Source organism: Mustela nigripes, chromosome 10 (assembly GCF_022355385.1).
Source record: "Mustela nigripes isolate SB6536 chromosome 10, MUSNIG.SB6536, whole genome shotgun sequence".
Lineage (NCBI taxonomy): Eukaryota > Metazoa > Chordata > Mammalia > Carnivora > Mustelidae > Mustela > Mustela nigripes.
In genome coordinates, this window is record NC_081566.1 from 62,670,792 (window position 1) to 62,697,981 (window position 27,190).

Below are 27,190 nucleotides of genomic sequence, written 5' to 3' on the forward strand. Positions count from 1 at the left end.
CGGCCTCTGAAGCAGGCAGAGAGCAGCTCATCATGACGTAGAATTTTAGAACCAGGAGGGGTCTTAGACATTCTTGTCTGCCTTGCCCAGGTTTCTTAAGTCTGGTTTTGGCTCAAACTCGAGTCCTTTCTTTGTTCCCATTCAGGGACGGATGGGGGGATGATGTTGGAAGACAGTCCCTAGTCTCCCAAAGCACTTGGCTGCCCCTTCCCATCCCTGCGTCGCCCAGTCCGGTCCTCTTAAGGCTGGAGCTCTTCGCTCTGCTCAGGCGTGTTACTGACAGGGTAAGTCCTGGCGCTCAGATGGGCCTGGTCCAGAAGCTCTCTGCCAGCGCCCCCGGCAGGCTCCAGCCAAGGTACCGTGTGCTCCTTGTCTGCCTCTCGCCCTTGGCTCTGCCCTCGGGTTTGCCCTCAGCCTTAAGTCCCAAGGAATTTCTCCTCTGTGCGTTCTGAGTTGACTGACCCGCTCAAGCAGAGGTTAGGTCAGAATAGAGCGGAGCAGAGGCTTATCAGGAGGCGGATGGAGGAGCTCAGGTTGGCGTGTGTGAGTGGTCACAGAGCTTTTGATCATATTCTCAGGCAGTGGCGCCCTGTCTAGTGCCTCCTCGTGCTGCACAGGCCAGAAGCTCTTCCCCACTGCCCAAGAGAGCCCCCACACAAACTGGGGATCCCCATGGGGAATGAGAGAAGGAGAAGAGAAGTAGGATTTCTGCTTCATTCTTAGGCTCAGGCTTTAGCTTCATTTTTTTTCTGGAGCATTTTTATTTACTTGTCAAATGGAAGAACGAAGAAGGTTGGAAGTCTGGGTCAGTTTTATTTCCAGTGCCGGCTCCCGTTTCCCTCAGCTGCTCCCCCTGCGTGTGCAGGCCAGGAGGAGGCTGGTCCGGAGAGAAGTGCAGATAAAGGAGGCTTTTTGCCAGGGGTTGTTTTCCTGGCCTACAGGGCAGCTGCAGGGCGGGATGCGATGGGGTGGGGTGGGGGCGGTGAGGAGCGGCTGGGACCACACCCTCTTCCTTTTGGGGCCTTTCCTATCTATCCCTCAGCTGACTCAAAGCCCGAAAATGCTTTGGCAGCTCGACCTGGGACCAGCTCGACCAGTGGCCTTGGGAGCTGCCTGCCTTGCCCTGTCCCACCCCGCCCGACCCTGCCCTGCCGCTCGGAAGGTGATGGGTCAGACAGCAGGGGGCTTGGGTGCCTCCAGAGCAAAGGAGGCTGTCTGAGCCAGAAGCTGGCCCATCTGTGGGAGAACATCTCCCCTGCTTGTGACGGTACCCAGAGGTGGCTGATGCGCACACCAGGGCTGTGGGAAGCTCTCTTCCTGCATTGTGCCACGCTTGAGCGGGCTTTCGGGTGGACAGCAGGGTGCTGAGCCCCGGGGCGCGCAGGGTTCTCAAGCCTCCCCGAGCCTCCCCTACCTCCTCGCTCGCGTGGGCTGCCTCTTCGCAGCCTGTGCCTCCCTCCAGTTCGCCGCAGCACCAAGTGAATGTAATCGTCCCTGGACTGTCTTCTGGGCGTTCAGCGGCAGCTGTTGTTTTCTTCATTTTTAAAAAATTTGCCATTTCGTGAAAGCCTCTGAGAGGCCCCCCACCCCCGGCCCCTGCCCCCCATCTTTGGGCAAGTCGGAGCTGTGGAATCCGGAGTGGATGAGGTCATCTGGACCTCACTGCCTTTTCGCCAAGGCAGCAGTGAGCTTGACCAGTCACCCGCCCACCCCTGGGGCTGTGTCTAGGGTGTGGCCACCCCTGCCTCTGCTTAGGGAATGAGAGAGAGGCCTGGTCTTACACCCCGTCTGTGTCCAGTGTCTCCTCCATCCCCGGGGCCCTGGGCCCACGCTCACGACGGTTGGGCCTGTCTTCCCGGCTCTGCCCCAGCTCTGGTTGAGGATATGTTTGGCTCAAGGTGAGTGGTGGTTTTAAGCCTGTTCCCAACCCGCCTGAGCCTGTGCTTTCCTTTCCCGACCAGGTGAACTGTCTCGAGCCCCACCCTCACCTGCCGGTGCTGGCAACCAGTGGCCTTGACCACGATGTCAAGATCTGGGCACCCACAGCTGAAACTTCCACGGAGCTGACAGGGCTGAAGGACGTGAGTAGCTGACCGTGGGCGTGTGCGTTCCGCGCGTTCCTCGCTGCGTCCTGAGGAGTGTGGGGAGGGGTAGCCACCGGCTGCCCGCCCTTCAGAGGCCCCAGCCGCACACCGCCCCTGCCTGGCCTCAGTGGGCGCTCGGAGAGTGGCCCCAGCGTGGGGTTCCGGGGCAGCTGCAGAGTGCCTGTCGTGCCGGTGGGCCGGGGGCCGGGCGTCCGGAGGAAGAATCGTTCTAGTTCAGGGCTTCCCAGCCTCCCGAGTGGGTGAGCCCGGTCCCTCCTTTCCCGATGTGGTCTCACTCCCCTGCAGCAGCACAGTTTGTCGGGGAGGTTTTCACGGGGATGGAGGCCCAGCCGGGGTGGCCCAGGGCCCCCCCGTCCATGGCCGCCCCGCCCCCGCCCCCTGTTGGGTTCCAGGTGATAAAGAAGAACAAGCGGGAGCGTGATGAAGACAGCTTGCACCACACCGACCTGTTTGACAGCCACATGCTCTGGTTCCTCATGCACCACCTGAGACAGAGACGCCACCACCGGGTAAGCGGCCATGGGAGGCGAGATCCAAGGGCAGTGACTCTCTCCAGGGTAAAACAGTTCAGGGCACACTTACTCGCTACTTTAAAAAGAGATCGGTGGTTGGGTTGGGTGTCCGATCCGTGGTCGTCCAGCCCCACCAGAGCCCTGCTGTGGCCTTGGTAGAACCGCCAGGCAGAACGGGTGGTGTCTGCTTTCTGTTCACCGTCGCCACACACAGAGTGCTGTCCTCGTGAGGCGGGAGCGTGCCAGAGGAGTTGAGAAGAAATAAGTGTCAGGTGACCATCTTTTCATCCTTATGCCTGAGAGGCCTGCGGCAGGGGTTAGCAGACTCTGGCAGTTGGCATGCTGCCTGTTTTTTGCAATAAAGTTTTATTGGAACACAACCATCCCATTCATTCCTGTTGTCTGCTGCCGCTTCCCTGCTGCAACAGCCGCGCCGCGCAGTCGCAGCCGCAGTCGCAGCAGGGTTGTGGCCCGTGACTCTCATAGTTCTTATCTGCCCTTGAAGAAACATTCTGCTGACCCCTGGCCTGCAGCGCCTGGAAGAGAGTTAAGACCGAACAGGCTTGTCCTCCTTCCGGGGCAGTTACTAACAGAGCCTTTCCGTTTCTACAGCGCTGGCGAGAGCCCGGGGTTGGGGCCCCAGACGCCGACTCCGAGGAGTCTCCCAGCTCCTCGGACACATCGGACGAGGACGAGGGCCCCGACCGTGTGCAGTGCATGCCGTCCTGAGGCCTCGTCGCCAGGAGGGGCGGGCTGGGGATGCTGGCCCGATCCTGCCTGGACAGCCCTTTCCTGTGCCAGGCCCTTCCAGTCAGCAGATACGCACTTTGGACTTTTTGCTTTAGATAAAAAAAAGAAAGACATCCCAGGAGAAAGACCAGAGGGGGAGCGAACCCGCGGAGTAGCTTAGAGCGGGAGCCACACCCCGGGATGGGCTCCGTGGAGAGGTGCACAGGGCTCAGCAGAAATGGCCTCTCCCCAAAGCCTTGTTTTTTGGGAGGGGGGAGCCTATTTTGTTAACTGGTTTGGGGTAGGGAATGGGATTTCCTTTTCTTTAATCTCCCTTGTTTCTTGGGTGGGGGGTGGGGCTAACTGGCTGTTCAGTACCCATGGGCCGGAGTGGGGGTGGTGGGAGTGCCACTCTCTCTCTGGTTTAGGTTTTTGGCCTTTTTCTTCTTTATTTTTTAAAAGTCTGTGACAGTTGCATTTTTTTCCCCCCGACCAACCCCAACCCAGGATCTTGTTTTTTCTGGGGAGTCCTTAGAGCCCCTCACCGCCCCCCACTCTTCACTTTCCTTCCCACCGTTCCCCTCTGTACTTCCCACAGTGTTTCACACTTGATGATGTGTCGTTCACGCTCTTAATCCCGTCCCCCCTAACTAGGTCCGGTGCGGGGGGCCGGGGGGGCGGGAGGAGGGGCGGAGGTGGAGGAAGGATAGAAGGACGCGTTACCTCTTCTGTTACTTTTAAAACAAAGTTGTTTGGTGGCAGCAATCTCTTTGCCCTGTCACTGTTAGAGGCCTAATTTTATATCTATAAATATATTAAAAAGCAAGTCAAACTTGGATGTATCACGTTAAAATTATTGTCAGTTTAAATACCTACATATTCTGACCGCAATAAAGGGACTGAAAAGAGCGCGGGAGTAACGATGGCGCGGTCGCACTGGGGTCAGCCCGCCCTGTGTGTGCGGCCAGCGGAGATCGGGCGAACCCCTGCGGTTCTTGGAGGCTCCAGAATGGAAGGAGTCTCAGTGTGGCCCTCCCTTGCCTCCTGCCACGGTTTTGGGGTTGGGAAAACAGTGAATTCCTTTCAGTTCTTTGCCTCAGCTCGCCTACCTCTCCTCCTGTCCTGTGGGGTCCCCAGGATGGCTCTCCCGACCAGAGGCTGGCTCGTCTTTAAAACTTGACTGAACTTGGGCTTCGGAAAGGGTGCTGCCGCTGCGGACTGTCCTACCGTATGTGACAGAGGACATGTTCACGCTAGTGTCAGCGGCTTCGCTCTTCAAGCCGCCCACCTCCCCCTAGCAGCTCCCTTCCTAGGGGAAGAACGTGGTCGCCAGAGCCTTCCTGGGCTGGCCTTGACAGCCTGTCCACCTCTTGAGACCTTGCGGTCGAGGGACACGGTGAGGGTGCAGGCGGCTGGGGCTTGGACACGTGTCTCGTCGCCGGTCGCGGCTGTGAAAGTCGCAGTTGCGCTCCGGCCTGTCGCTTGTGCTGCTGTCTCCTTGCGCCCATCCCGGAGCTCTGCACCCCGGGGCGGTGCGCTTCTCTAGAACCGGCCGGGAAGGAAGGGAACAGCGGAAGGATGGACTTCCCAGACACTCCTTCCTCCTGGCCCTTTTCTTAGCAACTGTCAGACCAGCTGTGAGTGCTGCACTTCCGCCCTGAGGTAGGCGGCGTGTGGCCACAGTGGTCTGCGTTCCCACGGCTGCTGGGGTGCTGGAGTGGCCTGAAAACCATGCACTCTGGAATTTGTTGTGTATTTTCTCTCAGTAAAGCTTTTTTTTCTTTCTGACCACTGTTGTTGTGTGTGTGATGCGTGGCCCATTCGTTCACGGTGGGCGGGTTCTGCTCCGGCCAGTGTAGGTGCCTGGCCCTGCCCATACTGCGGCTGGAGGCGGCTTGGTCTGTGACAGCCACGTTTCCGGGCTTGGGCTCCAGCTGGAGCCGCTGTCCGGGGACCAGGCCCCAGAGCTCAGGGCTACTTAGGGGCGGGGAGCGGGACGGTGGCACTCGGTGTTTTCCCGTTTTCCCGGCCGCCGTTCGAGGCCGCAGGGAGGGACGTGGGGTATTATTTCCCCCCCTTCCCAGCCAAAGGCTCCTTCACAGAAACTCTAGAATTCAGTCAGATGCAGTACAGTCAATCACCTTTATTCCAGGGTTAGAAGGCCGTGCACACTGCAGACAGAGGAGCACAGGATAGGGACGACCTCACAGCCATACGGGGGTGGGAGGGCAGGTTAGTCTTTTTAGATGATTTCTGCCTTACAGAGGTATTCCTAGACTCTGCTCAAGACGACCCTGTCTCCTTCTCCCGTCTCGCCCGCTCTGCTCTTCAGAGAAGGCTCCCTCCCTTCTCTCTCTCTCGCGCTCTCTCTCTCACACACACTCACATCACAGAATCCTGACCGGAAGGACAATTCATGCTCAGTCCCCCTCCTCCCAATTCTACAAGTATCTCTCTGGCCTGGAGGGAGACGCAGACAGGGCTGGGCAGGCATGGGGGTCCTTTAAGGCAGAGCTGTGGAGTGCTCCAGGTGTGCGTGTTAAGGCAGGTGCCGCAGCAGTGGCCAGAGGGGACGGTGGGGCCGGGCCAGGCCGGGAGCGGAAGCCGCTCTCCGGCCAGCCTGGCTTCCTCCCTCTTCCAGCAGCCAGTCTTCCTGTCCCACGTCAGTTTTGCTCCCACATCTTAACAAGCTCTGAACTTCAACTTTCTCTAAAGAGTCTCTTGAGATGGCGTGTGAATTTAAGTTAAAAAAAAAAAAAAAAAGTTTTTTCATTTGGCCTGTGTAGCAACGCGACGGGCCCTCCCTTGGCTGTGGTGTTCCGCTCCCAGCCCCGCCCTGGCCTAGACAATAAGTTAATGCTGGACACCACGAGCAAGGGCAGACATGGCAGTGCGGGTTTAATATACATATATGTAGATATATATGTACACACAGTTAGCACGGTCAGGGTGGGGAGAGCGTCTTGGCACAGGAAGGGGGCTGGGGTCTAGCGATTTGGCTAGGAGGCATTCACGAGCCCAACACGCCAGGATATCGAGGGAGACGGGCTAGCAAGTCCCCTCCTGGACTGAACTGGGGGGTTCAGTCCAAAGGGAAAGGCTATAATTAGCTTCTTCCTGTCTTTCCTGCTGGGGGTGTTCCAGACCCCAAAGAAGGAAGGTCACCTGTGGTGACCACGCGGGGACCCTGTGGGTGGGGCAGGGTGGGAGTGAAGACCTAAGGAGCTCATTCCTCAACCTCCCCAGGTCTGGAGTCCGTGTGTGCAACAGTCTGAGTAGGAATAAAGGAGCGGCGAAGAGGGCCCCTCTCGCCCACACCCCCGGCGCCTGGTGCGGTGGGGCCTGCTCCCAGCGTGGGCTCTTGGGGGTGCGGGGGAGTAACTAGCGCTGGCTGCTCCGTGGAGTCTGTACTTCGGGGACACGGAAGGGTCCTGTGGTCCTCTCACTAGATCCCTCGCTCGATCCCTGGCTCATACCCATCCTAGGCCCACAGGAGGGGAGGAGAAAGGGACCTGCTGGGGCCCAGGCCCCCCAACCTAAGGAACATCTAGGAAAGATCCCTCCGCCGGTCCAGCACAGGGTACAGACGCGGAACTCTGGCTTTTCTCTGCCCCTTCCAGGTGGCGGCTGGGTGACCGCCTTCCCTCCCACTGCTTGTCACTAGACGCACCCACCTCGCCCCACGCTTCACCGCCAGCTCGGCTCCGCGGCGTAGGAAAATACAGGTCCTTTCTGCTCCCACACTTCAGCCATAGAGGAAAGGGCAGTAGGAGGAATGTGCCCATTTCTATTTGCATAGAAAGAGCCCCCACGTCCCCCTGAAGTGGGGAAACGAAGCCCCCCCCCAGCCCGACCCCCACCCCCTCACGAGGAGGAGGAACTAGATGAGCTAGACATAGAGACAGACAGAGCGTGCGCACACGCACACACACGCGCACAGTAAGGGGGTTAGGACCAGGTTAGTAAGTGGGTAGACTGGGGGGTGGCCCTTGCCCCTCCCCTGGAGGCTGGGGGAAGGGAGTGGTCCGCTGAAGGTCCGACCTTCCTCCTCTCCTCCCCTCGCTCAGGCTTTCTTCGGTGGCGGAGCCAGTTTGATGATCTCCTCCTCGGAGGGCTGCCGGATAATGTCTGGGAGGCAAGAAGGGATGTGTCCGGGCACAGAAGGCGTGGGAGACAGCAGGCCAGCCCCCGATGTCCGCTCCCATCTGCCCCAAATCCAGCGCCCCAAGGGTCACCCAGGGGAGCGGGCAGAGGTGCGTGTTCAAGGCACGGCGCCTACCTTTGTACTTCTTGGCACTGGGGATACGGGTCAGCTTGGTGTCCAGCTCCTCCTCCTCCGAGATCTTCAGAACACGGGTTCTGTAGTCCACCACCATGGTGAGCAGGTCGGGGCGGCGGGAGATCTCAAAGATGTGCTCGATGTAGGAGAGGTTGTCTGGAAGGAGGCGGGAGACAGGGTCAGCCAGGCTGAAGAGGCCGGCGTCCCCTGCCTGACCGCACCGGGCTTCTGGAACCACGGCGGAGGTGCTCACATTGCTTATTGGAGGGGGCAGCGCGAGAAGAGGACAAGCTACTGAGCAGGACCAGAGAGCCAAGGCCCCAACGATACAGGGGACTGTGCAGGACAGCAGGGGGTTGGCCAGTGAGGTTTCAGAGGGAATCAGGCTAAAGAGGTCCCACGTTGTGGGGAGGGAGAAGAGAAAAATGAGTCGGCCTACCTCATACCCTCCGCCCAGCCGGTCGCCCACCGGGCCCCCTCCCGCTCTTCCTCCAAGTCGGAGTCAGAGAAATTTCCTGCTAGCACATGTGGGACCTGGGGGGGTCTCTCGACAAGGCCCCCCTGTGGCCAGAAGGACACTGTCCGTGGCTGGGCCGCTTCTAGGAGACTGGGGACGCCCTCAGTCCCTTCCACCCCCCCCCCACCCATTCCCCGCCCCCGACTGCTGCAGGTGCCTCCTCCCGGGGCCAGGCCCACCCCAGCCCCCCTGCCTGCTGGGCCCCCCAGCCCACCCCCGAGGCCTCAGCTGGCTCACCCCACCTACTCGAGGCCCTCCACGGCAGAGCCTTAACCAACCGTTCCAGCCACTTCAGAGCTCACTCAGGCCCCAGCCAAGCTAAGCAGGACCCCTTGATCTTCCAGACGCACCAAACACTCCTGCCTCTGGGACTCGGGTCCTTTGCCAGGCGGCCCTCCTCTGGACCCTGCCTTTGAAACCACTCGCCTTTGTACGCAGCTCCCCGCCCCCGGGCCCTTCCCAAGGGCTCTGCAAGTGCCTCTGAAAACGTTAGAGCTCGCGGTTTTAACTTTTACCACTTTTAACTTGTATTTTACTGTTCTGTGACCTGATGATCTGTACCACGTGACTCCTCACAACACAGTAGTATCTGAGCGCCGCGCGGCTTCCCGACGCGCCCTGCGAGGGCCGCGGCGCTCAGCCTCCCCCGGCCTGGCCGCTTCTCGTCGCCCAAGGGACGGAGCCCGAGAGGCTGGGGCCCCCCCGGCCCACCCACCTTTGTCCAGCTTGTTGTGGCTCTCCAGGAAGCTGAACCAGGCGCTGCCTGTGGTGATCTCCTCGCTCTTCTCGCTGGGGATGTCTTCCTTGCAAGCCGACTTGAGCTGCTCCAGGTCTTCGAGGGTGATGTTGTCGGTCAGGTCCTGCAGGAGCGTCCCGTACTCGGCCATGACTGCGGTGGGGACGAACAAAGGGAGAGGCCGCTGAGCTGGAGGTGCCAGGAGGGCTTACGCGCTGGTCCCTCCCACTAGCATCCCCGCTCTGTGGGGCGGCCGGGGAGGGGAAGGCGGGTGGAGGCCGCCCCACACAGGGAGGCTGGGGAGGGCTGGGCCGGAGGGGGACAAGGCCTCAGGGTGGTGGCAGTGGACAGGAAGAAACAGAGAAGCTAGGGTCCAGGCTACAGCCTAGAGTGACCAGTCACACCTCCTTACCCCATCTTTTTTCCTCATTACCCCCCCAACAGTAACCCTGGCAACAGCTCCCCTGACTGAGGAGGCGGTTACCATAGCAACCTGCTCCAGACTTTCTCACCCACTGCCTCCAAGGCCCCCCCAGAATCGCCCCACCCACCTGCAACCCCCCCCCCCCCCCAAAAAAAAAAAAAAAAAAAAAAAAAAAAAAGAAAGAGAAAACACTCCAAAACAGCCGTCAGGGAGAGACGGGCTGGCTGTGGCAGGGAGAAGCTCAGAAGCGGCAGGAGGGGGTGGATGGCTGAGCTCATGTGTTCTCGCTTCCATTCTGCCCCAGCAGCAAAGTGGACCCTCACTCTCAGCCCCCCACCACCTCGCTAATGACTCATTCTGGACAGCTGCCTGGGTGCTTGGTCTAATGGTCCCCGGCCCCTCCGCGGCCCCCTGCATTCAGTCCTTGGGGCTCGGGTGGGCGGGGAGCGGCAGGCAATGAGCTCCCCCCGCCAACCTTCGGGCAGCCCGGTTTCTCCCTTGACCGCAGCCGGGCCTCCACGCAGCCCCTCTCCCAGCCTTTGTGCTGTGCCCACAGCCCCCGCGCCCGAGAATACCAAGCGGCCGGCTCTGGCCCCCTGCCCAGTTCCCAGGCTGGCTGGGTGGCAGGGGAAGGGGCTTAGCGGCAGCGCTGGGCGAGAGGCAGGAAAGGGGCTGCTGCTCCTGCTGCGTCACTGGGGGGGGGGGGGCTCCCACAGGGGGCCGGGCACGGCCGGGTCTCAGGGCCTTGAGCCCACATGCCTGTCGCGTGGAGATCTCCACGTGGCAAGGGAGAGAACACGCGAGGCCCTCCTGGCACTCACTAGGCAGAAAGTGTGTTTAAGACAGGAAGAAGGAAGGCCAACCTTAGAATGAACCTTCTGGATGGGATAAAATGTGAACTTCACCCACAACAAGGAAATATTTCTTTTATAATCAGAAAAGTAAAACATTTTACAAAGTAAGTTATAGCATAAACACTGTGGCTAGACCAAGGGCTGGGGCTAGGAGCCAGATGACCTTGTACTGGACTGAGACTGCCCCCAAACCTCCCCAGCAGCGGGCTGGGCATGCAGCAGAGCGCAGGCGGCATCTGGCCTGGGTGCAGAGAAACTGAGGCAGAGAGGCACGGCATCCGGAGAGGCGCAGACCCAGAAGTCCCCGTTCCCAGCCCCCTACTTGGGCCAGAACAAACACGCCTGCCTCCCTCCGTGGCAGGCGCCGTGACACGCACACAATGAGGCAGGCAGCAGGGCCAGCCGGACCCCCTCAAGCAGCAGGCACTCCCAGGCATGCTCACTTGCACACCCAGGTGCAAGCAGACAGAAGGGCCCAGCAGTGGCCCTGCCAGGCTCGGCCGGAACAATGCTCTCCGGACTGTCAGCACCAGGAACCGTCTCCGCCTTGAAATCTAGGTCAGAGCAGCCGGCTCCGGAGCCCAGCCCCCCACCCCACTGATAATCCCCGGCCAGGAAAGGGGGAGGTGAAGGGGAAGGGGTCCATGCACGAGGAACTAATGGGGGGTGGGGAGAGCTTAGAAGGAAGAGGGAGCAGGGGGCCCCCAAGAACACTCTGCCCCCGGGAAGAGACCCTGGGAGCAAGCCCTCATCTGGAAAATGGGGCAGCATTAGGGTCAGCCTGTCCTGTTTTCACGTGGAAGAAGAGACTGTAACTAGATCCTGGGGAAGGAAAGTGTGTGTGTGTGTGTGTGTGTGTGTGTGTGTGTGTATGTGTGTGTGTCTGTATCTCCTGGAAGGAGTTAAGGTTTAGGGCTCTGGATGGAAAACACAGACTTCCCGGGGAGGCGGTGGGGAGGGATTAATGTGTGAGTGAACCACCCACATCGGCTGGGGGGCGGTGGGCAGGCGCTTTCGAAGAGCGCGAGGCAGACACAGTGAGACCCCCCGGAGAACGGGGGTGGGGAGGCCGAGTGGTGAGCCAGGCCCGCGCGGCTGCTGCCCCCCCCCCCCCCGGCGTGGGCACGGGTGCGTGGAGGTGGCAGCGGCGGGCATCTGTGCGGGCGTGTGCACGCTCTGCCATGGGTGCTACTGTGCCAGCACTGGCCGTGCAAATACGTGCTCTCTGTGTGTGTGTGTGTGTGTGAGAGAGAGAGACAGAGCGTGTGCAAGGTCTGTCATCACAGGCTCCCGGCCAGAGAAAAGGGGAAGGGTGAGGAGACCCTGCGAACGGGAGGGAGGTGGGGCTGGGAGAGGGGAGGAGGCCGGAGGCCGCAGTGATGGGGGGGGGAGGGCGCCGGACTCAGCGGTTACCATGGCAACCGCAGTTCTGGGGGCCCAGCCCCCCACCGGTCAGGACAATGGCACCGCTGCAGGGGAGGGGCGTGGGGAGCGAGTGAGTAAGAAGGGACAGAGCAGGGGAGTGGGGCCCCCTGAGGAAGGGGGGGGGAAAGGCAGCCTGGGTGTGGCCGCAGGGGCCCGGCCAGTCCCTTGGGGGAGTTTTGGGGGCACCAGGAAGTGGCTCTCTGGCCTCACTGATCTGTCATCGCCCCTGGAGTGGTGTGGCTGTGGCGGAGCTGGGCCCCGACACCCTCCCTGGCCCTGTCCTCCTGGAGATTCAGAATTCCTCGGGGCCTATGTGCCTCTCCTCCCCTCCTGGCCCAGAAAAGTCTTCCAGATTGCTGGAGCAGCGCAAAGCGGCCTGGGGAACACCCGGCAGCCTGGGCGGAGGCCATTCTTGGGACAGGATACCGGGGCAGGAACCGGGACCGGAGCTGAGGCTGCCAGGAAGTCGGTCCCCTTCCCTCCCGGATCCTTCTGTGCTCTGCTCGTGGCTTCCTCACACCTTCCTTCCTGCCTGCCTCCCTCTCCTTCCCAGCTGGCCCCAGGTGGAGCCTGGACAAAGGTGGGACCAGCCGAGGGTGCTGGGGGACAGGGGCAGGAGGTCAGAAGCTCACAGACTGGTCTCTGGGCGTGGGAGCTGGGCGCGGGACAGGCGGGTGATCTGCCCTCTCCCGGCCCCCAGCACCCACGCCCAGTGGGACAGCCACCTGTGCAGAAGGAGGCCCCAGCGTTAGCTTCAACTTGGAAGAAAGCCTGAGGATTAGGAGCCCTGGCACCCCTCCCTCCCTCCTCTCTGCTTGGGGCTACCTGGGCTACCTGCTGCAGAGGTGCGGAGGGGAGGGCCAGCCCACGCAGGTGCAGGGGTCATGCTGCCTGGTTCAGGGGTGGGGCGGTGATCCAGGAGAGGCGGAAGAGGGGGCGGGGAGAGCACAGGGTGCCCATTTTAAAATCTACCTGCCCGCCCCCCCCCCCCCCCCCCCCCCCCCTCCCCCCCCTTTTCCCCCCCCAAACCCCCCCCCTTCGCTGGCTCCTTCCCTTAGCTTCCATTCAGTTTTTTGGGGGGGGGGGGCAGGGAATGTTTTTATTCTGTAACAAAGGAAGGGGCTCTAAGACTCTGCCAGCCTGAGAGTGAGGGGAGGCAGGTACCTGGGCCTCAAAACGTTCAGCTCAGTCCAAGAAGCAAATGGGTGAGCCCGGGGCACAGAGATGGTGCTAAGCCTTCAGCCCTTAGCGTAAGAGGAGAGAGATGGATCCAAGGTGGGGGCGTCAGGAGACCCCCCCCCCCCCCCGCACAGGGTCAGGCTGGCCGGGCCTGTGGGCTTACCACTGGGGGGGAGCTCCCCCCTCCCGTTGGTTTCCTTCCCACCCCTCCCCCTCCAGTCTCTCTTCCTCCTTCCCCCCGGTGGGCTTTATCTCCTGTGGGGGGAACCCTGAATACGAAGGGGTTCTGGGGCCTGTGACTCAGTGTCCCCGTCCAAACACTCAGGGCCACTGTCCGACTGGGAAGGAACTGGCTTCCTGGCTGTAAAGGGATCTTCACTTTGGTGGGGAGGGGCCGAGTCGGTGGGTCTGTAGCAAAGGGGAGTCTGTAGGTCTGTAGTGGCCAGAGGGTCTGTAGGAAAGGGGAGGGCCGGCAGGAGGGGCGCGCGGCCCTCTTCACGCATGACGGTCCCCGCGCACGGGATGGACACAGGTGTCTGGGACGTGAGGAACTGGGCAACCAGGCCAGCGGCCAGCCTAGGGCATCCCTGGCAATTTCCCCAACGGAGTGTTTAGCCACAAAGGGAAGAGCAATTAAAGCTAATCGCTCTGACAGCCCAGGGGCCAGACTCGTCAAGAAACAAAACCCCTGTATTCAGCATGTTTCCTGGCTCCCCGAGGTCTCACGCCATGCCGCTTTCCCCCGCGCTCTGAGCCCGGGGAGCCCAGCCCCCAGCCCTCTTCCCACTGCTCTGGCCATCTCTGTGTCGCGTCCTCCCCTGCCGTCCCCGACAGCGTCGCTGTCCCTCGCACACATTCCCTCATTCTGTCCCTCCTGACTTGGGCTCCGTCCCCGGCTGACTCACACTCATTCTTTCTCTCCCTCTCCTTCTCTCCCACCCCCTCCTCCGTCCTTTGGCCACTCCGGGGCGCAGAAACCAGCCAGTCCCAGCCCCCTAGGCTCTAAGTGGACCCAGCGAGAGAGGCCAGCGGCAGCCTCCCTGGCCCCGGATCCTGCCCCCTGTCCCGGAGCGGAGCGAGCAGGACTTCCTGCCCTGTCCCCCCTGTGTTGGCGAGCGGGGCCCGCAGAAGCGCAGGGCTGGGAGCATCTGCCCAGACAATCGGGGGGTCGGGGGCCCAGGGCCCCCACCCAGCTGTCCTGCGGACAGATGTTCCTCCGGGAGGCACATGGAGGCAGGGGGGAGGGGACGCGTAGTGCGGGGACGGCTGTGATTTGCTGCGGGCGACGCGGTGTGTGTAAGAGTCACATGGGCGTGTGTCACCGTGTGTGCTGGCGTGTCTCTCGTAGGTGTGTGTGTCCCCGTCCGCTCCGACGCGGGGCGTATGGAATTAACGGAGCTTCCACGTCGGCCCCCCCGCCCCCCAGCGCCCGGACCCCGGCCCCGGGTCCGCCGATCCCCGCGCCGGCGGGGGCGGGGGGGGCTGGCCGCGCGGGAAGCGGGCTCCCGCCGAGGCCCCGGGCCCGGCCACGCACCCCGGTCCGCGGACGCCCCCCGACCCCGGCTCGCCGCCCCGCCGCCGCCCGGCCCCGAGCCCGCCGCCCCCCGGCCCGCCTCTCACCGCCTCGGGCTGAGCGCTCAGGGCGCGGCTGTCCGGCGTCCCGGGTCCTGGGGCAGCGTCCGGAGCCTCCGCCTCGGCTCCCGCCGCTCCTGCCGCTGCCGCCGCCGCTTCCGCCCGCCGAGCCCGAGCCCGAGCCCCGCGCGCGCCCCGCCCGGCCGGCCGGTGACGTCAGCGCCGGGGGCGGGGCGGGGGGCGGGGGTTCGGGAAGGCTCGCGGGTGGGCTGCCGGGGGCGCCGCCCGAGCCCCGGGACTGCGGGGCGCGGTTGCCGAGGTGGGGGGGCACGTCCTGCCCCGCGCCCCTCTGCGGGCCGCGGCGGCGGGGACCCCGGGGAGCGCCGAGCGGGCGTTTGGGCCTTTGGAGGGCCCTGGGCCTCGTCCTCCTAGCGGGCCGACTTGTGTTGGGGGAACCGCTTTCCTCCCCTTCGGGGTCGGGGGACCGGGGGCGAGGGCCCCAGGGGCCGCTCCGACTTCGTCCACTTTGGAGGGGCCGGGGTGGAGGCTCGGGTGCGGGCGGGAAGCAAAGCGGGGCCTCCTTGCCTTGACCCGGAGCCCAGATCTCGTCCGCTCTCTCTCCTTGGGGTGATGCCCCCTGTGTTCCTCTCACCTTTCCCGAATATACCGCCCTCCTGCCTGCCCCCCACCATGATGTAATTTTATTTTCTGGGGAGGAAAAGAGCAGCAGTGAGCTCAGCATGCAAATATAGACAGCTCGCAAAGCCACACTTAGCTCCGGCTCCTCGCGCTGCCTCTCTGCCCAGGCCCGCAGGGCGGCTCTCACTTCCTCTCCACCCCAGGGACTTTCCTCCCCCAGATTCTCAGCCAGACTCAAAGAGGGAAGGAAGAAGTGGGGAAGCATCTGTCTGCACCCCCTGTCCCGCCCGAGGGTCCTTGCTTCCACTCTGGCAGAGTCTGGCCCTGGAAAGAGGTCCGAGCCCCATCGTACGCCATGGCCAGGACCGCCCTGGCCTCCCGGCCTCCCCTCAGTTCTGGCCCAGTAGACACCCTGTCAGGAAGCCTCAGGTGAGCCCCTCCTTTCTTGGTCTACACTGCGCCCAAAGCCCAAAGACACTCAGGCTCCTGCTGCTTCTCCGTGCTCTTCAGCAACTCTCCCCGTCACCACCCTCTGGAGCAAGACCACCTCGTCCTCTGCTCACGTCTGCCTCATGTCACTGGCCCCTTGGTGAGACCCAGAGAAACGGAAGGACTTCTGGACAGAGACAGGGTCAAGTCTCCCTGAGGCTGCAGGCGCAGGGGACCCGGGCTTCCGCACTGGCCCCGCCCCTTTCTCATGCTGGGTCTACCTCGGACTCTCAGTGTCCCCACCAGTGACACGGAGATGCTGACATCCACCTGGCATGGTTCTCCTGAGACTTGGAAATCCTAAGTGTGTAAGGACTGGCACAAATGGGTGCTGGAAACCTAGGGTGACTGCTCCATCTGGGGCCTTCTGCTGATCGACACTGGACAGTCAGCCCCCCGTTAGCCCTGTGTTAGTTGGGTGAACACATGGTTTCTGCTCAACACGCTTCTGCCTCCTCTGGGAGCACTTCCTGCGTTTGTCTCTGAAGGGTGACCCATGTGTCACCTCAGGTTTCCTTCGGCAGCTAGGCAGCCCACCCGTGGCTACCCCGGCCCCATGACCGCTGTCCCGTCTGGGAGCTCTGGGCGTGGTCCGTTCCTTGGCTCCCCCACACCACGTCATCTGACCCCCTGACACGTACCCCGGCCTGGGCGGTGCTGGTGTAGGTCCTTCTTGCCAGGAGCCTTGGCAGCCCGGGTCTGGGGTGGGGATGGGGAGCCCTGGAACGCAGAGCTCTGTGTCTCCTCTTCATCCCACGGCCACCGCGCAGGGCCACGCTCTCCCAACCTCTGAAGGGCTCCGGCTGTGAGCGCCGCCCCCCCCACCTGCTGGCTCCGTCCTTCCCTCCCTCTGTCCATCCGGCTCATCACTGCCATCTTTGTGTCCTTCCTCGCAGCCCCCGGGTTTAAAGTCGAACTTCTTTGCATCCCGTGACGTCTCCCCCTTCTCATGGCCGCCCCGTGAGGTTCACTTTCCCCTCCCGTCTCTTCTGCACCCCCCGTGGGACACCCACATTCTGCCCATGCTTTTGGTGCTCTCCACGGACAGGAATGTCCCTTCCCTGTCTCCTGCGCCCTGTCAAACCCCGTGGTTCACTGAAGGCCTAGAAAGTGCTCCTTCCCGAAGCCGTCAGAGCCCGCTGGGGCCTCTCTGTCCCGACCCTGCGTGTTCCTTCATTCCTTCTGTCAACAGACATTTGCTGGCAGCTCGCCTCTTGTGTGCCAGGCCCTGGGGGGCACAGAGGAGAAGCCTGGCCTCCTGCCTTCGAGCACCCCCGCCCCCACCCCGCAGTCTGGTGGAGAAGAGGGACCTGTCCGGGGAGGGTGAGGGAGCACTGGACTGGAGGCGGAGAGAGTGGCCCGTGAGCCCGGAGGAGGGAACCGCAGCAGCCGCCTCTGAGAAGGCCTCCCCGAGAAGAGTTGTTTGGGTTCAGTCCTGCGGGTTCCAAGAGCAGCTGCAGGAAGGGTGCTATCAAGCAGCACATAATCACTTAATTACGTGCTGCTTTGTGCTCGGCTTCAGTCGTTGGGCTGCTCGTCTTGACTTCCCAGTGAGGCTAATCAGCTCGAGAGCAGGGACAGGCCCAGCACTCCGCGTTCTCCCAGAGCCTCCCAGCGGTGCTGGACAAACACCACGTGTGAGGGGAGAGCTTGTGCTCTGGTGGCAGATAAACAGTCCTCTGTCCTCTGGGAGGACCGCCTAGAGGGAGCGCCCCCATCCTGGTGCCCTAACGAGGCCCGCACCCCCAAGCCCCCGTCCTGGGGCTGCCTCTCCCCAGCAGACACTTGCTCATGCTGCCCCAGATCCTTTATTGAGGGCTCCCGATATCTGACCCAAATGCATTAACAAGAGATGGCCGAGAGCCGCAGACACGGGGCCCGCCCTTTCTCCTGGCCAGGGATCAGGCCGCCAGAAGGATGGAGGATTTGAAAGTGTGGGGAAGATCGTGCACAGGTGACGGGAACCAAGGAGAAGAGAACCCGAGGGAAGAGTATGGGGAACGGTGGGTCAGAGCAGAGGGAATGGGGAAGGAAACGCATCATGGAGGGAACGGATCGTAGGGACAGGAGATGGCCGGCAGAGGTGGCTGGGCTGGCGCGTGGGGACGAGCAGGTCCTGGCCTCGTGGGGCAAAGGTCGGGGTCTCAGCACTCAGCATCGGGCCTCCCGACCGCAGAGGATGGCCCAGTGTCCCCAGGGGAGCCCAGGGACGGACGGGGTTGGGAGGGAGCCCAGGGAGGGGGGGGCCGGGCTGGAGAACGAGGCCACAGCCGCTAGTCGTCGTCATCGTCGTCATCGTCATCGTCGTCATCGTCCTCCGTGTTGATCTCGCCCTCCAGCACGTCTTCTAGCCAGTCCTCCAGCTCCTCCGCGGACGGCAGGTCCTCCTCGTCGTCCATCTCCATCCACACGCTGTCCGCCTGGGGTGAGGCACAGACAGGGGACCGCAGCTAAGCCCGACTCGGGTCTGCAGACCTGTCCTCCCCCTCACGGGGCCCCCTCTGTCCTTCCCTGCATCCTCTGTCCCTCCCCTTCTCCTGTCACCGGCCAGGGACGCTTGCTGTGCAGGTGAAGGTCTAGGTGGGAAGGGGGACGGGGTGGGGGACAGGGATGGCTGGGTTGGCCTCTGATGGGGAAGCGCCGGCGGCCGGAGAGCCAGGCCAGCCACCCTTCAGCTTTTCATAACCTGCTTTTCCAGCCCTGTTTGCAGAAGCCTCTAGTCTCACAAGCTATAAAAAAGGATTTGCCTTTTCCAGAACCTGATACTCATTTACCTACTTTTGACCTTTCACACTAACTTTCCCGTCGGTTTGGAAAGACTCATCATCAACCCCGCGAGCGTCCGTCCGTGTTCGGGGCCACTCCTTGAAACCTTGCTCTCCGATTCTCTCCGGCAGAAGCTGCTTTGCTTTCTGGGGCTTCCTAGCATTTTATGAGTCTCTTTGGAATCGAGTTTATAAGATCTGGCTGTGTTGTTAACAAAATACCCGCCTCCCTGGTCACAGGGCGAAGGGGATGAAGGCAAAGACTGGCTTACTCCGTTTGCCAGAACAGACTTGCAGAGGCCACCTGCTGTGTGTGAATGAGCTTTCTGCCCTCCAAGAGCTCAGAGTCTACCCGAGAGGCGGGCGGCGGGTGTAATGCAGAGCTAGGGGAAGTGAAGTCCAGTTAGCAATGGGACATGGACTCTGGGGGTGCCGATGGGGGCTCCTGACTCCAAACGGGAGATCTGGAGAGGATGGTGGGCCAGGCCTGGAAGGAGGAGCGCAGGGCGCTGTGTACTCAGACCCCGAGTCTCCAGGCATGTCTGACGTCTGGGGGGCGGTCGGCGGAGCAGGGAGAGCTGGACGGGCTGGGAAGCAGAGCTGGGGGGCAAGCGGGGCGTGTGGGAAGGAAACTCACGTCGGTGACGTTGACCACGCCTATCTGCGGCGCTGACAGGTCGATGTCAAATGTCTTCTCCCAGTAGGGCACCAGCTGTGGAGAGACCACATACGGTAACGAAGCAGCATCTGGAAACACGTGTGTCTGGCACGGGGAGTGTAGAGGGTCAGCCTGGGGACAGGGGAAGGTCACTATGAACTCTCGCTGGAGGATGGGGACAGACCCCCTGGGGGCCAGAAGAGAAGGTGTGTGCAGGAGCAGTTGCAGGTAAAAATCCCAAACAGAAACTATCCGGAGGGGTCAGCTGAAGACACTGGCCCAGACTTTCCCAGGAAAACTGGATTGGAACCTGTGTTCCGATCCTGGCTCTGCTACCGCCTGATCTTGCGACTTTGGGCAAGTCACTTCTCAGGGACCCTCGGGCTCTGCATCTCTAAACTGAGGCCGTTGTCCCCAGTAATTGCTAATGTTCCTCAGGTATCTGTTCATTCTGCTGCTCCTTCAACGATGAGTTCCAGTGTTGGGGATCCGGCTGGGAACGGAGCTGTCCCCTGAGGCACGGACTCTCCCCACTTCCAGTCCGTGACGGTGTAGAACCATCTGCAGGGTTCATGGGCCCACTTGCCCCCCAACACTGTCTTTTTGTAGAAGGGGTCAGCCCCGGGCACACGAGCTCCCTGCCGCGCCTCTGCTCTGGGCATGGCGTGTGCGATGTTCCATGTGATTTACTTCCCATCCTGTCTCCCCTTCTCGGGGTGACTTCGGTGCCTGCCCACGGTGCCCTTGAGCACGGGCCGTAACCCCCCAATGTCCTCAGGCCGGAAGTCGGGGACAGAACCCTGACAGCAGGTCCTCTCAGGAAGGGTGACGGCGTCAGGTCCTGCCTGGGGAGAGCCGACCTCTTACCAGGGGGAAATCGTCAGGGTCGATCCAGATGATGCTGAGGTCGGGGTTTTCAGTGTTATCTTGGGCCACAGACTTGAGCGTCTCCAGGAACTCGTAGCCATCTAGGAGGGAACACGAGTCAGAGAGTAGGAAGCGGTAGGGGGACCGGGAGGCAAGGGAGGCGAGGCAGCAGTGTCGGGGTGCTCCCCTCCTCCCACCATCGCTGCTGCCTCACCCCGGGGCCCCTGCACTCCCAGGAGGGCCTCCCACGGAAGCCCGAGCTCTCACATCTCCCAAGCACCCCTGTGTCCCTCAACCACCCCCGCCCCCGCAACCAGCGTCCGTCCCTCACCAGGATCGGCTTCCTCCGCAAAGGCCACAATGTGGATTCCGTCCATGTCGTCCTCCTGTTGGGGACAGCGCGGCTTAGCTATGCTTCTTGAAGTTTGAGAGCCGCACCCACGCTGCCTCCTCCTGGAGCCTGAATTTCGTGGAACCCCAGCTCCTGGATTAGGTAGGCTCTTGTGGCGGCGGCCCCGGGGACGCGGACGGCTCGCCTCCCCTCCAGGGCCCCCGCGTCCCCTCTGGCCAACTCTGCAGCCCCCAGACCTCCTTCCCTGTCATCTGTGTCAGGGTCTGTGTGTCTCCTAATTCCTGGCACGTTCTTAAGAGCAACAGCCTCCATACTCTGCTGGTGTTTTGGTCTTTCCCGCGAGCCAGACACGGAGCGCAGCGGGGCGGGAACTTTCCAGGACTTCCGTCCTCAGCCACCCACACCCCCCCCTGGGGACCTGGCCCCGTCTGGGGGAGACACTCACCCACGTCTCATACATACTCTCAGGCTTCAGCTTCCTCAGGGTGGACCTAGAAGAGACGGTCACGACTCAGCAGGGGAGAAGGATGCCCCCCCAAGAGGGTTTTGGGTCAAGCCTAGGGCACAGACAGCTTGTAGGCCAGAGCAAAGCCATCTGGCAGTGTCTAAGCTCTGGGCGGCAGGCCCGGGTCACCGCCTGGTTAAAGCAGGTGGGAAGGCAGCGGGGGGAGGGCCCATGGCCTGGAAGAGACTCTTTGGGAAAAAGGTAAGAACGGGGTCTCTGGGCATTCCCTCCTTCATACGGCACAGCGAGAGTCTGAGATGTTCTGGGCACTGTGCGAGGCGCCCCGGAGGCGTTGTGACGGCCCTCCCCGACAAAAGGGACCATGACCTAGCGGGAGAGGGTGAGGGCAGTGGCATCTCCACGGACGTGAGGGGACGCTGCAGCTGTGGGGTGCGGCGAAGGAAGACAGTCACCGTGTGGGAGTGAGGGCAGGGTCCCAGCCTCAGGCTGGAGAATTTTCTGTTGTGGGGCGCAGTCCGGTGTACCCTGGAGGGTTAGCAGAGTCCCTGCTTCTCCCCACCAGACAGCGGTAGCTCTCGCCTCCACCAAAAATGCCAGTGCCCCCTGGAGGGTGAGAGCCTCCCCCACCTGACCTGCCCCTCCACCAGGTCGCCCCGGTCGAGAAACAGTGGTGCCCAGATCCAGGTCAGGATCCCGTTCTGACACTTCCTACCGGTGGGGCCAGCGTCCCTGAGCTTGTTGGGAGGATTAAAAACAATAGTAGAGTTGGACTGAACCTGGTCTGTGCGCGAGTAAGCGGCCGCCATGCCCAAGACGGCATTCACTCGCAGCCAGACCAGCTTCTTGGCCGGTGGGGACCCCCGGCTCCTCTTGCGCAGGGGCGTTGGGGCCCTAGGTGGTGCCACCTGGGTCAGGGGCGCCCCTGGTGCCCACCTCCTGTGCTCCTCCACGAAGCTGACAATCTCCTCTTTGCTGTTGGGCTTGTCTGGGATGGTCACAGGCTCTTCCATGAAGGCCTCATAGAAATCGATCTCATTCAGCTTCAAGGTCAGCTTCTTTGCCACCTGGCGGGGGAGGTGGGGGGGATGCGCATCATGGGGAGCAGATCTTAGGACAGAGGTCAGATGACCTGGGCCCGTGTCGCTGCCCCTAGGACAATGGACAAGGTCTCTGGGCTTTGGTTGAGACCTAGAGGAGTGGGTTAAAGGGTCTAAAATCTTTGGGGGCAAGAGTGAGAGGCCCGAGGTGGGGATGGGGGTGTCATGTGTGACCAGGTCCCCCCACAGATTCTGGGAGAGAGGTTTGGAGGGCAGCTGCAGGCAGGGGCCCTCCGTATGGCCACAGGAAGAAGACCTTGCTGTCGAAGGTGGCGAAGAAAGGGATGTAGGGGTGAAACTCTTCCGCCGCGTCCTCGAAGGCCTTGTAATCTGAAGGAGTAGGACAGAGTCAGTCTCTGGGGGAGCCAAGGCCACTCTGTTTCTCCCCAAGTCTCCGTTGGCCGGAGGGATTCCTTTTGAGAGCCCCCGCCAGGCCTCTAAGAGCAGCAAGACTTCAGTGGGGGACGTTGGGGGGCTGGGGGGTCCCTGTCTGGGAGCCCCAAGTGCAGGGAGGTCAGAGCCGTGAGGGAGCTGACCACGCCAGGGGGTTAGCTGCAGCGACGTGGGGACAGTGGGTGGAGTGGGGGTTACGGAGATGGGTAAAACGGGGGTCCACAGAGGTACGGGGGCTCTGGGGGTTACGCACGCTCAGAATCTTTGTTCTTGAAGTAGCCAATGAGTTTGATCTCGTCCTCAATGTTCTCAAACGCCTGCAGCTCGCGATCGCCCTCGATCAGTTCCACGGGGTCCTCTAGGACCTGGAGGAGGACGAGGGGTCTCCTCACTGGAAGGAGCCAGCCGGGGAGGGGAGGGATGAGGGATGGGGTGGGAGGGAGGGGCTGTCTCTTGCCTGGTGAGTGTGTGTGCCCGCGTGTGTGAGTGTGTGCGGGCGTGTGAGCGCGTGTGTGTGCGTGTGCGAGGCTGGGCTTGGTTGGGGATGGGTGTGAAGTCTTAAAGCAAGGCCCCGGGGCCCGGGAGAGCCTCACATCGAGGAGAAACTCCACCAGGGTGTCTGCGGAGAGCTCGCCGTCGTACTCGATCACCTCATCTCCCTTGAACACGTAGATGCTGTCCTCTTCCGTGAGTCCTAGGGCGCCCGCCGGAGGTGAGCCGGGCGGCCAGGCGGCCCGCAGGTCCAGGGCCCGTCCCCGCGCCCCTGGAGTCCTCCACCTCTCCGTCCCCCCACCCCGCTCACCTCACGTCAGGCCCCTACGGCCTGAGCACTGGGCCTGTGCGTCTAGCCCAGGCAGCGGGCAGGCCCCGGGGCTCTCCAGAAGGTGGGCTCAGTGGGGGTGTCGGGGGGGACATGGGGAGGCGTGGACTCTAGCAAGATGTCTGCCTTCCTCTGCTCGCCATAACTAGAGACAGGTTTTCCTTTTACCTCCTCCGAGGACTCCCGTCGCTCCCTGCCGGTCCGGCCCTGTAACCCACTGCTATGACTGACCAGATGACCTGGTTACTGACCGCCGGCCCCAGGCATCTCTGGGGTCCAGTTCAGGCCTCTGCTGCTCCCTGGTGGCCGGTGCTGGGGACCCTCCCCCACCCCCGCAGGCCCTGGACCCAGAGGCCTCTCCAGCCGGCCTGTCCCGCCTGCGTTCTGCCCCTTTCCTCCAGCACTCAGCCGTGGTGTTTAGGTTAGGATGAGGGAGGCCGCCCCTGACTCTTTCTGGGATTTGATCATGGGTCTCTACGAGTGGAGGAGGTGCCAGGACGCCCGCCATCCCCCCCCCCCCCCGTGTCAATCTTTTCTTCCCACTGCCAGATCAGACGCGGTGGGGCCCACGCAAACCCCTGGCCTGGGCCTCCCCCATCCCACACGTGCACACACAGGGCCTCCCCACCCCCTCCTTACCTAGCTTCTTGGCTACAGCTGCATCCTTCTCCGAGTCTACCAGCCCAAAGCCAACACCCTTGTCTTCGAGGACTTGGGCTGCTAACTGGAGGGAACACAGGGACGGAATCAGCTCTGGGGCTCCTAGTCACCCCGTACCCATCTCATGCTTCCCAGAGTGGTCTCTGGGGACATGGGGAAGAGAAGAGTTGCCCTTGGCACGGCACAGGGCTCCAGGGAACCTCCGTTTCCCCGCGAGGCCACCCCTGGGCTGTGGTTCCGTTTCGGCCCCTGGACACGGCTGCTCGTGGGCATGGAGCTTCCGACGTTGCTCTGCAAGGCGGGTGCGGGACACTTCCATGCTCCCGGGGATGCTGGGGAGTCTGACTTCAGAGCAGCTTAGGCCCTTCCTGCTTTGGGGCTGAGCCCTGCCCACCCTCATCGTTAAAGGCCAGGCTCAGTGTGGGGTGACATTTCAAGTCCTCGAGGTTCTTCTGAGGGACCCCCACTGGGGAGCATTTTGGAGGGCAGGGGTGTGTGGGGGTGGGCGGTCATGTCACTGAGGAGTGGCCAAAGCCAGAGAGATGAGAGTAGAGGTCACCGTGGCCACCACTTGTCACCTTCAGAGGCAGAGACTCTAGCAGGCATGAGAGGGGACACAGGTAGAGCTGTCCGCACTGAGGCCAAACTCACCCTGCGTGTCCCAGCCCTTCCTTACTCAGGCTGTGGACAGTCACTCCCCTAGGTCCCTGCCCCCTCCAGCCTCCCCGCTGGACTCAGCCCTGGCTCGCTCTGCCACGCTCCCTCTTAAGTGACGCTGGGCGCCCAGATTCTCCGAAGACAGGGAGGCTGTTGGCAGGCGAACGGGCAGAGATGCTGAGCACTCGGGATAAAAATACTCGGCGCATTCATCAGACGGCAGGTCCCGGCACCCACAGGGGCACATGGAAACGAGAGCTTGTGGTCCCTCTCTCGGGCAGGCTGGAGCCTTGCCGTCCTGCCGGGCTGGAGAAGGGGCTCCAGAAGCTTGGACCAGAACACGAATGCATCCTAGCTGCTAGAGAGTGTGTGGGACTGTGTCTCCCAGGCATCCCCCAGAACAGGCCTTTTCTCTTGTTGTAAGTCTGCTCTGCTCCTGGGCGAGGAGAGCCTTCCCGCAGAGAGAAGCTGGGGAAGGCATTCTGAAGCCTCCTGCAATGGCAAGCGTTTTCCCATCAGGGCATCTGGCCTGACCCAGGAGGGGCAGATGGAGAATTAGGGAGAGAGGGACTGAGGCCAGTGGGAGCCATGGTGGGCTCAGTTAAACCTTGGGCGGGAGAAAGTGATGCCATGCAAATGAAGAGGTAGGTAGCCTTGAAAATGCATTCCATTTGGATGGGCTCAGGGTGCAGGCCCCACAGTGCGCAGACAGGGGGCACGTACTGGCCAGGAGAGCGGATTGGGGCTGCCGTACAGCTCCAACCCCCTGCTCCGAAGCATGTCCCTTTTCTTTCTTGTGCTCCCCTTCCAAGGACACCTCAGTCCTGGCCTAACGGAGCACCAGCAGCCTCGGGCGGCTTGAAGGAGGGGTCTTCCTGCAGCCCCTGGCTCCTAAGCGTGCCTAACCGTGGTGCGACTTTGGGTTCCAAGCCACTTTCTCGTGGGGCCAAGGCCACATGCCACGAGTCTGGTGGCATGTTGCCCCTCGCCCCCCCGAGAGTCCCCCTCCAAGTCTGCATGTGGCCAGGCTGGGGGTGGCCGGGAGAGGCCCCACCCCACTCACCTCCAGGATCAGCTCTTCCATCTCGAACTGTCTTTGGGAGGCCTTGTCGTCCTCGGGGGGCTCGTGGTAGAGCAGCGCCAGCACCTCATACTTCTTGAACACGTTCTTGTAGTTCTTCGTGTTGACATTGACCACACGGTCCACGCCATCGTACTGAGGGAATTCCAGCCCGTCCTCCCCCTGCACCCCCAATCTGGGTGTCCCTAGCATCAACAGGAACAGCAGTGCAGGCCGTAGCCTGGGCCCAGCTCTGGCCCCAGCACTGGCCCCCATCCTGTCGGCAGGTGCGCGTGGAGGGAGCAGGGTCAGGGTCAGCTGGCCGGGTCCTGAAGAGGGAGCTGGGGTAGGGCGGGGCGTGGGTCCTGAACCCTGAGTGAGGGGCTCACAGAAGGGGTGGGGTGGGGAATGGCCCAGAGCAGGGGACAGAGGACGCTGCTGGGTTCTGGACACACTGAGGACAGAGCCAAGAGTGAAAGGGTCAGGAGGCGGGATAGGCGCAGGGGGCGGGGAGGGAACCGGAGCTGTCCCTGAACTTGGCACCAGGAGGCCCCCACCTGGCTCCGTCTAAATATGTCTCTGTCTCTGGGGTTGGCAGGAGAGAAGATAACCTTCTGAGGCCAGGACAGCTCCAGGAGGGCCGGGACCCTCCCTCCTTCTCCACCGCGCCCCCAGGCTCCTGGAGCCCCTCCCCCGCTGCCTTCCGCCTCGGGCAGGGTTCCTCAGCACGGTCCCCACTGCCCGATGAAGCTCATCGCCATATTAAGAAAGGAAAAAGGCTGAGCTAAAAATAGGACCAGATGAGTCGGAGGTAAATGAGCTGGGCTGGGGGAGGGGAGGCGTGGGGTCATTAGGGAGAGTCCAGGGAGGGTAAGGGTGCTCAGACCGAGAGAGACGGGGTGGACAGGACGTGTTCTGGGTCAGAGAATAAATTCATAGACTGGACAAAGGGGCACAAATGCCAGATTGCTTCTTGTCCTAAAACCTGGGACTGTGTCCTCGATCCTGCGGCCGAGAGGTTGGTACGAAGCGCCCCGGCTGCAGAAAGAGGCCCTGCGCTTCCCTTTCAAGAGCCAGGACCGAGGATGAGGTCATTCTCTGAATAAAAGATGGAGCCTCGGCGGCCGGCGAGAAGGGCCGCCTGGCCCGGCCCCAGCTGCTTTCCTGTCTGGACGCAGCGGCAGGACGGGGCGTGGGGCCAGGAGCGCTGGCCCGCGTCCACCCTGCAGAAATGCGATTTGGGGTTCCTCCCCACAGGGCTGAGCGGAGAAGGGGAAAGTCCTGAGTGCTGCCTCGCGCCCTCGTGCTCAGCACAGCCTCGGATCAAAGGGGACTCCGTTCTCTAGGGCACAGCGGGGAGGGGTGGCTCCCGGGGGCTGGACCATCCGGAGGAGGGAGAGTTGCTGAGCACATTCTGACAAACATTCTGACAAAGAGGATCAGGCGCAAAGGCCGGGGGTGGGGGTGGGGGGTTGGGGTTGGGGGGTTGGTGGGGGAGACGTTAACTCCTGGAAAACCTGAAGACGGTTCCCTGCACTAGAGCCTGGGGTTGACACGTTCTGTGCACTTGAGAGCCCGGGGGAGTGGGGGGAGGGGCTCTAACTTCCTGTGCCCCATCCTGGGGGTGAGGGCTGGGGACAAGTTTGGCTCTGGGTACCTAGGAAGGAAGGACCCTTTTCATGGCCCTCCAGGGCTCCTACAAGGCACAGGTAAAGTGAGGCACAAGGGAGCCCAGGGGAGAGGCTAGATCGAAGCCCTCCGCCCCCACCCTGAGCAATCTCTGATTTCGGAGAGGGAGGGTTTATTTTGCACCTGGGCAGGGACATGAAGTTGTGTTAGCAGAACAGCGTTCCCCTCCTGTGGGGTGGGCCTCGCACCACAAGCAAAGTAAGCAAGTAAGGCCAAGGGATATCTCAAGAATGTGGTGCGGCAGGG

The 27,190-nt window shown here is 62.2% G+C and overlaps 3 protein-coding genes across 6 annotated transcripts in view; 1 reads left to right on the forward strand and 2 right to left on the reverse strand.

Annotated features, from left to right (window-relative positions):
* Positions 1–5,134, forward strand: part of DCAF8 (DDB1 and CUL4 associated factor 8) — a 42,372-nt gene extending 37,238 nt beyond the window's left edge. For all 4 annotated transcript variants that reach the window (XM_059413524.1, XM_059413525.1, XM_059413526.1 and 1 more), the window contains 3 exons: positions 1,962–2,081; positions 2,498–2,614; positions 3,230–5,134. In XM_059413524.1, coding sequence (XP_059269507.1) covers positions 1,962–2,081; positions 2,498–2,614; positions 3,230–3,346 — 354 coding nt within the window. In that variant the 3' untranslated portion in view covers positions 3,347–5,134. The remainder of the gene's footprint in view (positions 1–1,961; positions 2,082–2,497; positions 2,615–3,229) is intronic.
* A 1,085-nt stretch (positions 5,135–6,219) lies between these two features.
* PEA15 (proliferation and apoptosis adaptor protein 15) lies at positions 6,220–14,515 on the reverse strand. The gene is made up of 4 exons (XM_059413529.1): positions 14,381–14,515; positions 8,858–9,031; positions 7,626–7,781; positions 6,220–7,474 (listed from the first exon to the last, which is right to left on the reverse strand). Exons 2-4 carry the CDS (start codon positions 9,027–9,029, stop codon positions 7,410–7,412), a joined length of 393 nt encoding a protein of 130 aa, XP_059269512.1. The 5' UTR covers positions 9,030–9,031; positions 14,381–14,515; the 3' UTR covers positions 6,220–7,409.
* Positions 14,516–17,249: 2,734 nt separating this feature from the next.
* Positions 17,250–25,857, reverse strand: CASQ1 (calsequestrin 1). Its single transcript, XM_059414141.1, has 11 exons — positions 25,259–25,857; positions 23,518–23,602; positions 22,652–22,752; positions 22,312–22,423; positions 21,922–21,995; positions 21,502–21,632; positions 20,548–20,593; positions 20,082–20,136; positions 19,751–19,851; positions 18,863–18,937; positions 17,250–17,880 (listed from the first exon to the last, which is right to left on the reverse strand). The coding sequence occupies exons 1-11, from the start codon at positions 25,529–25,531 to the stop codon at positions 17,734–17,736; spliced, it is 1,200 nt and encodes a 399-aa protein (XP_059270124.1). The 5' UTR covers positions 25,532–25,857; the 3' UTR covers positions 17,250–17,733.
* Between the last annotated feature and the right edge of the window lie 1,333 nt (positions 25,858–27,190).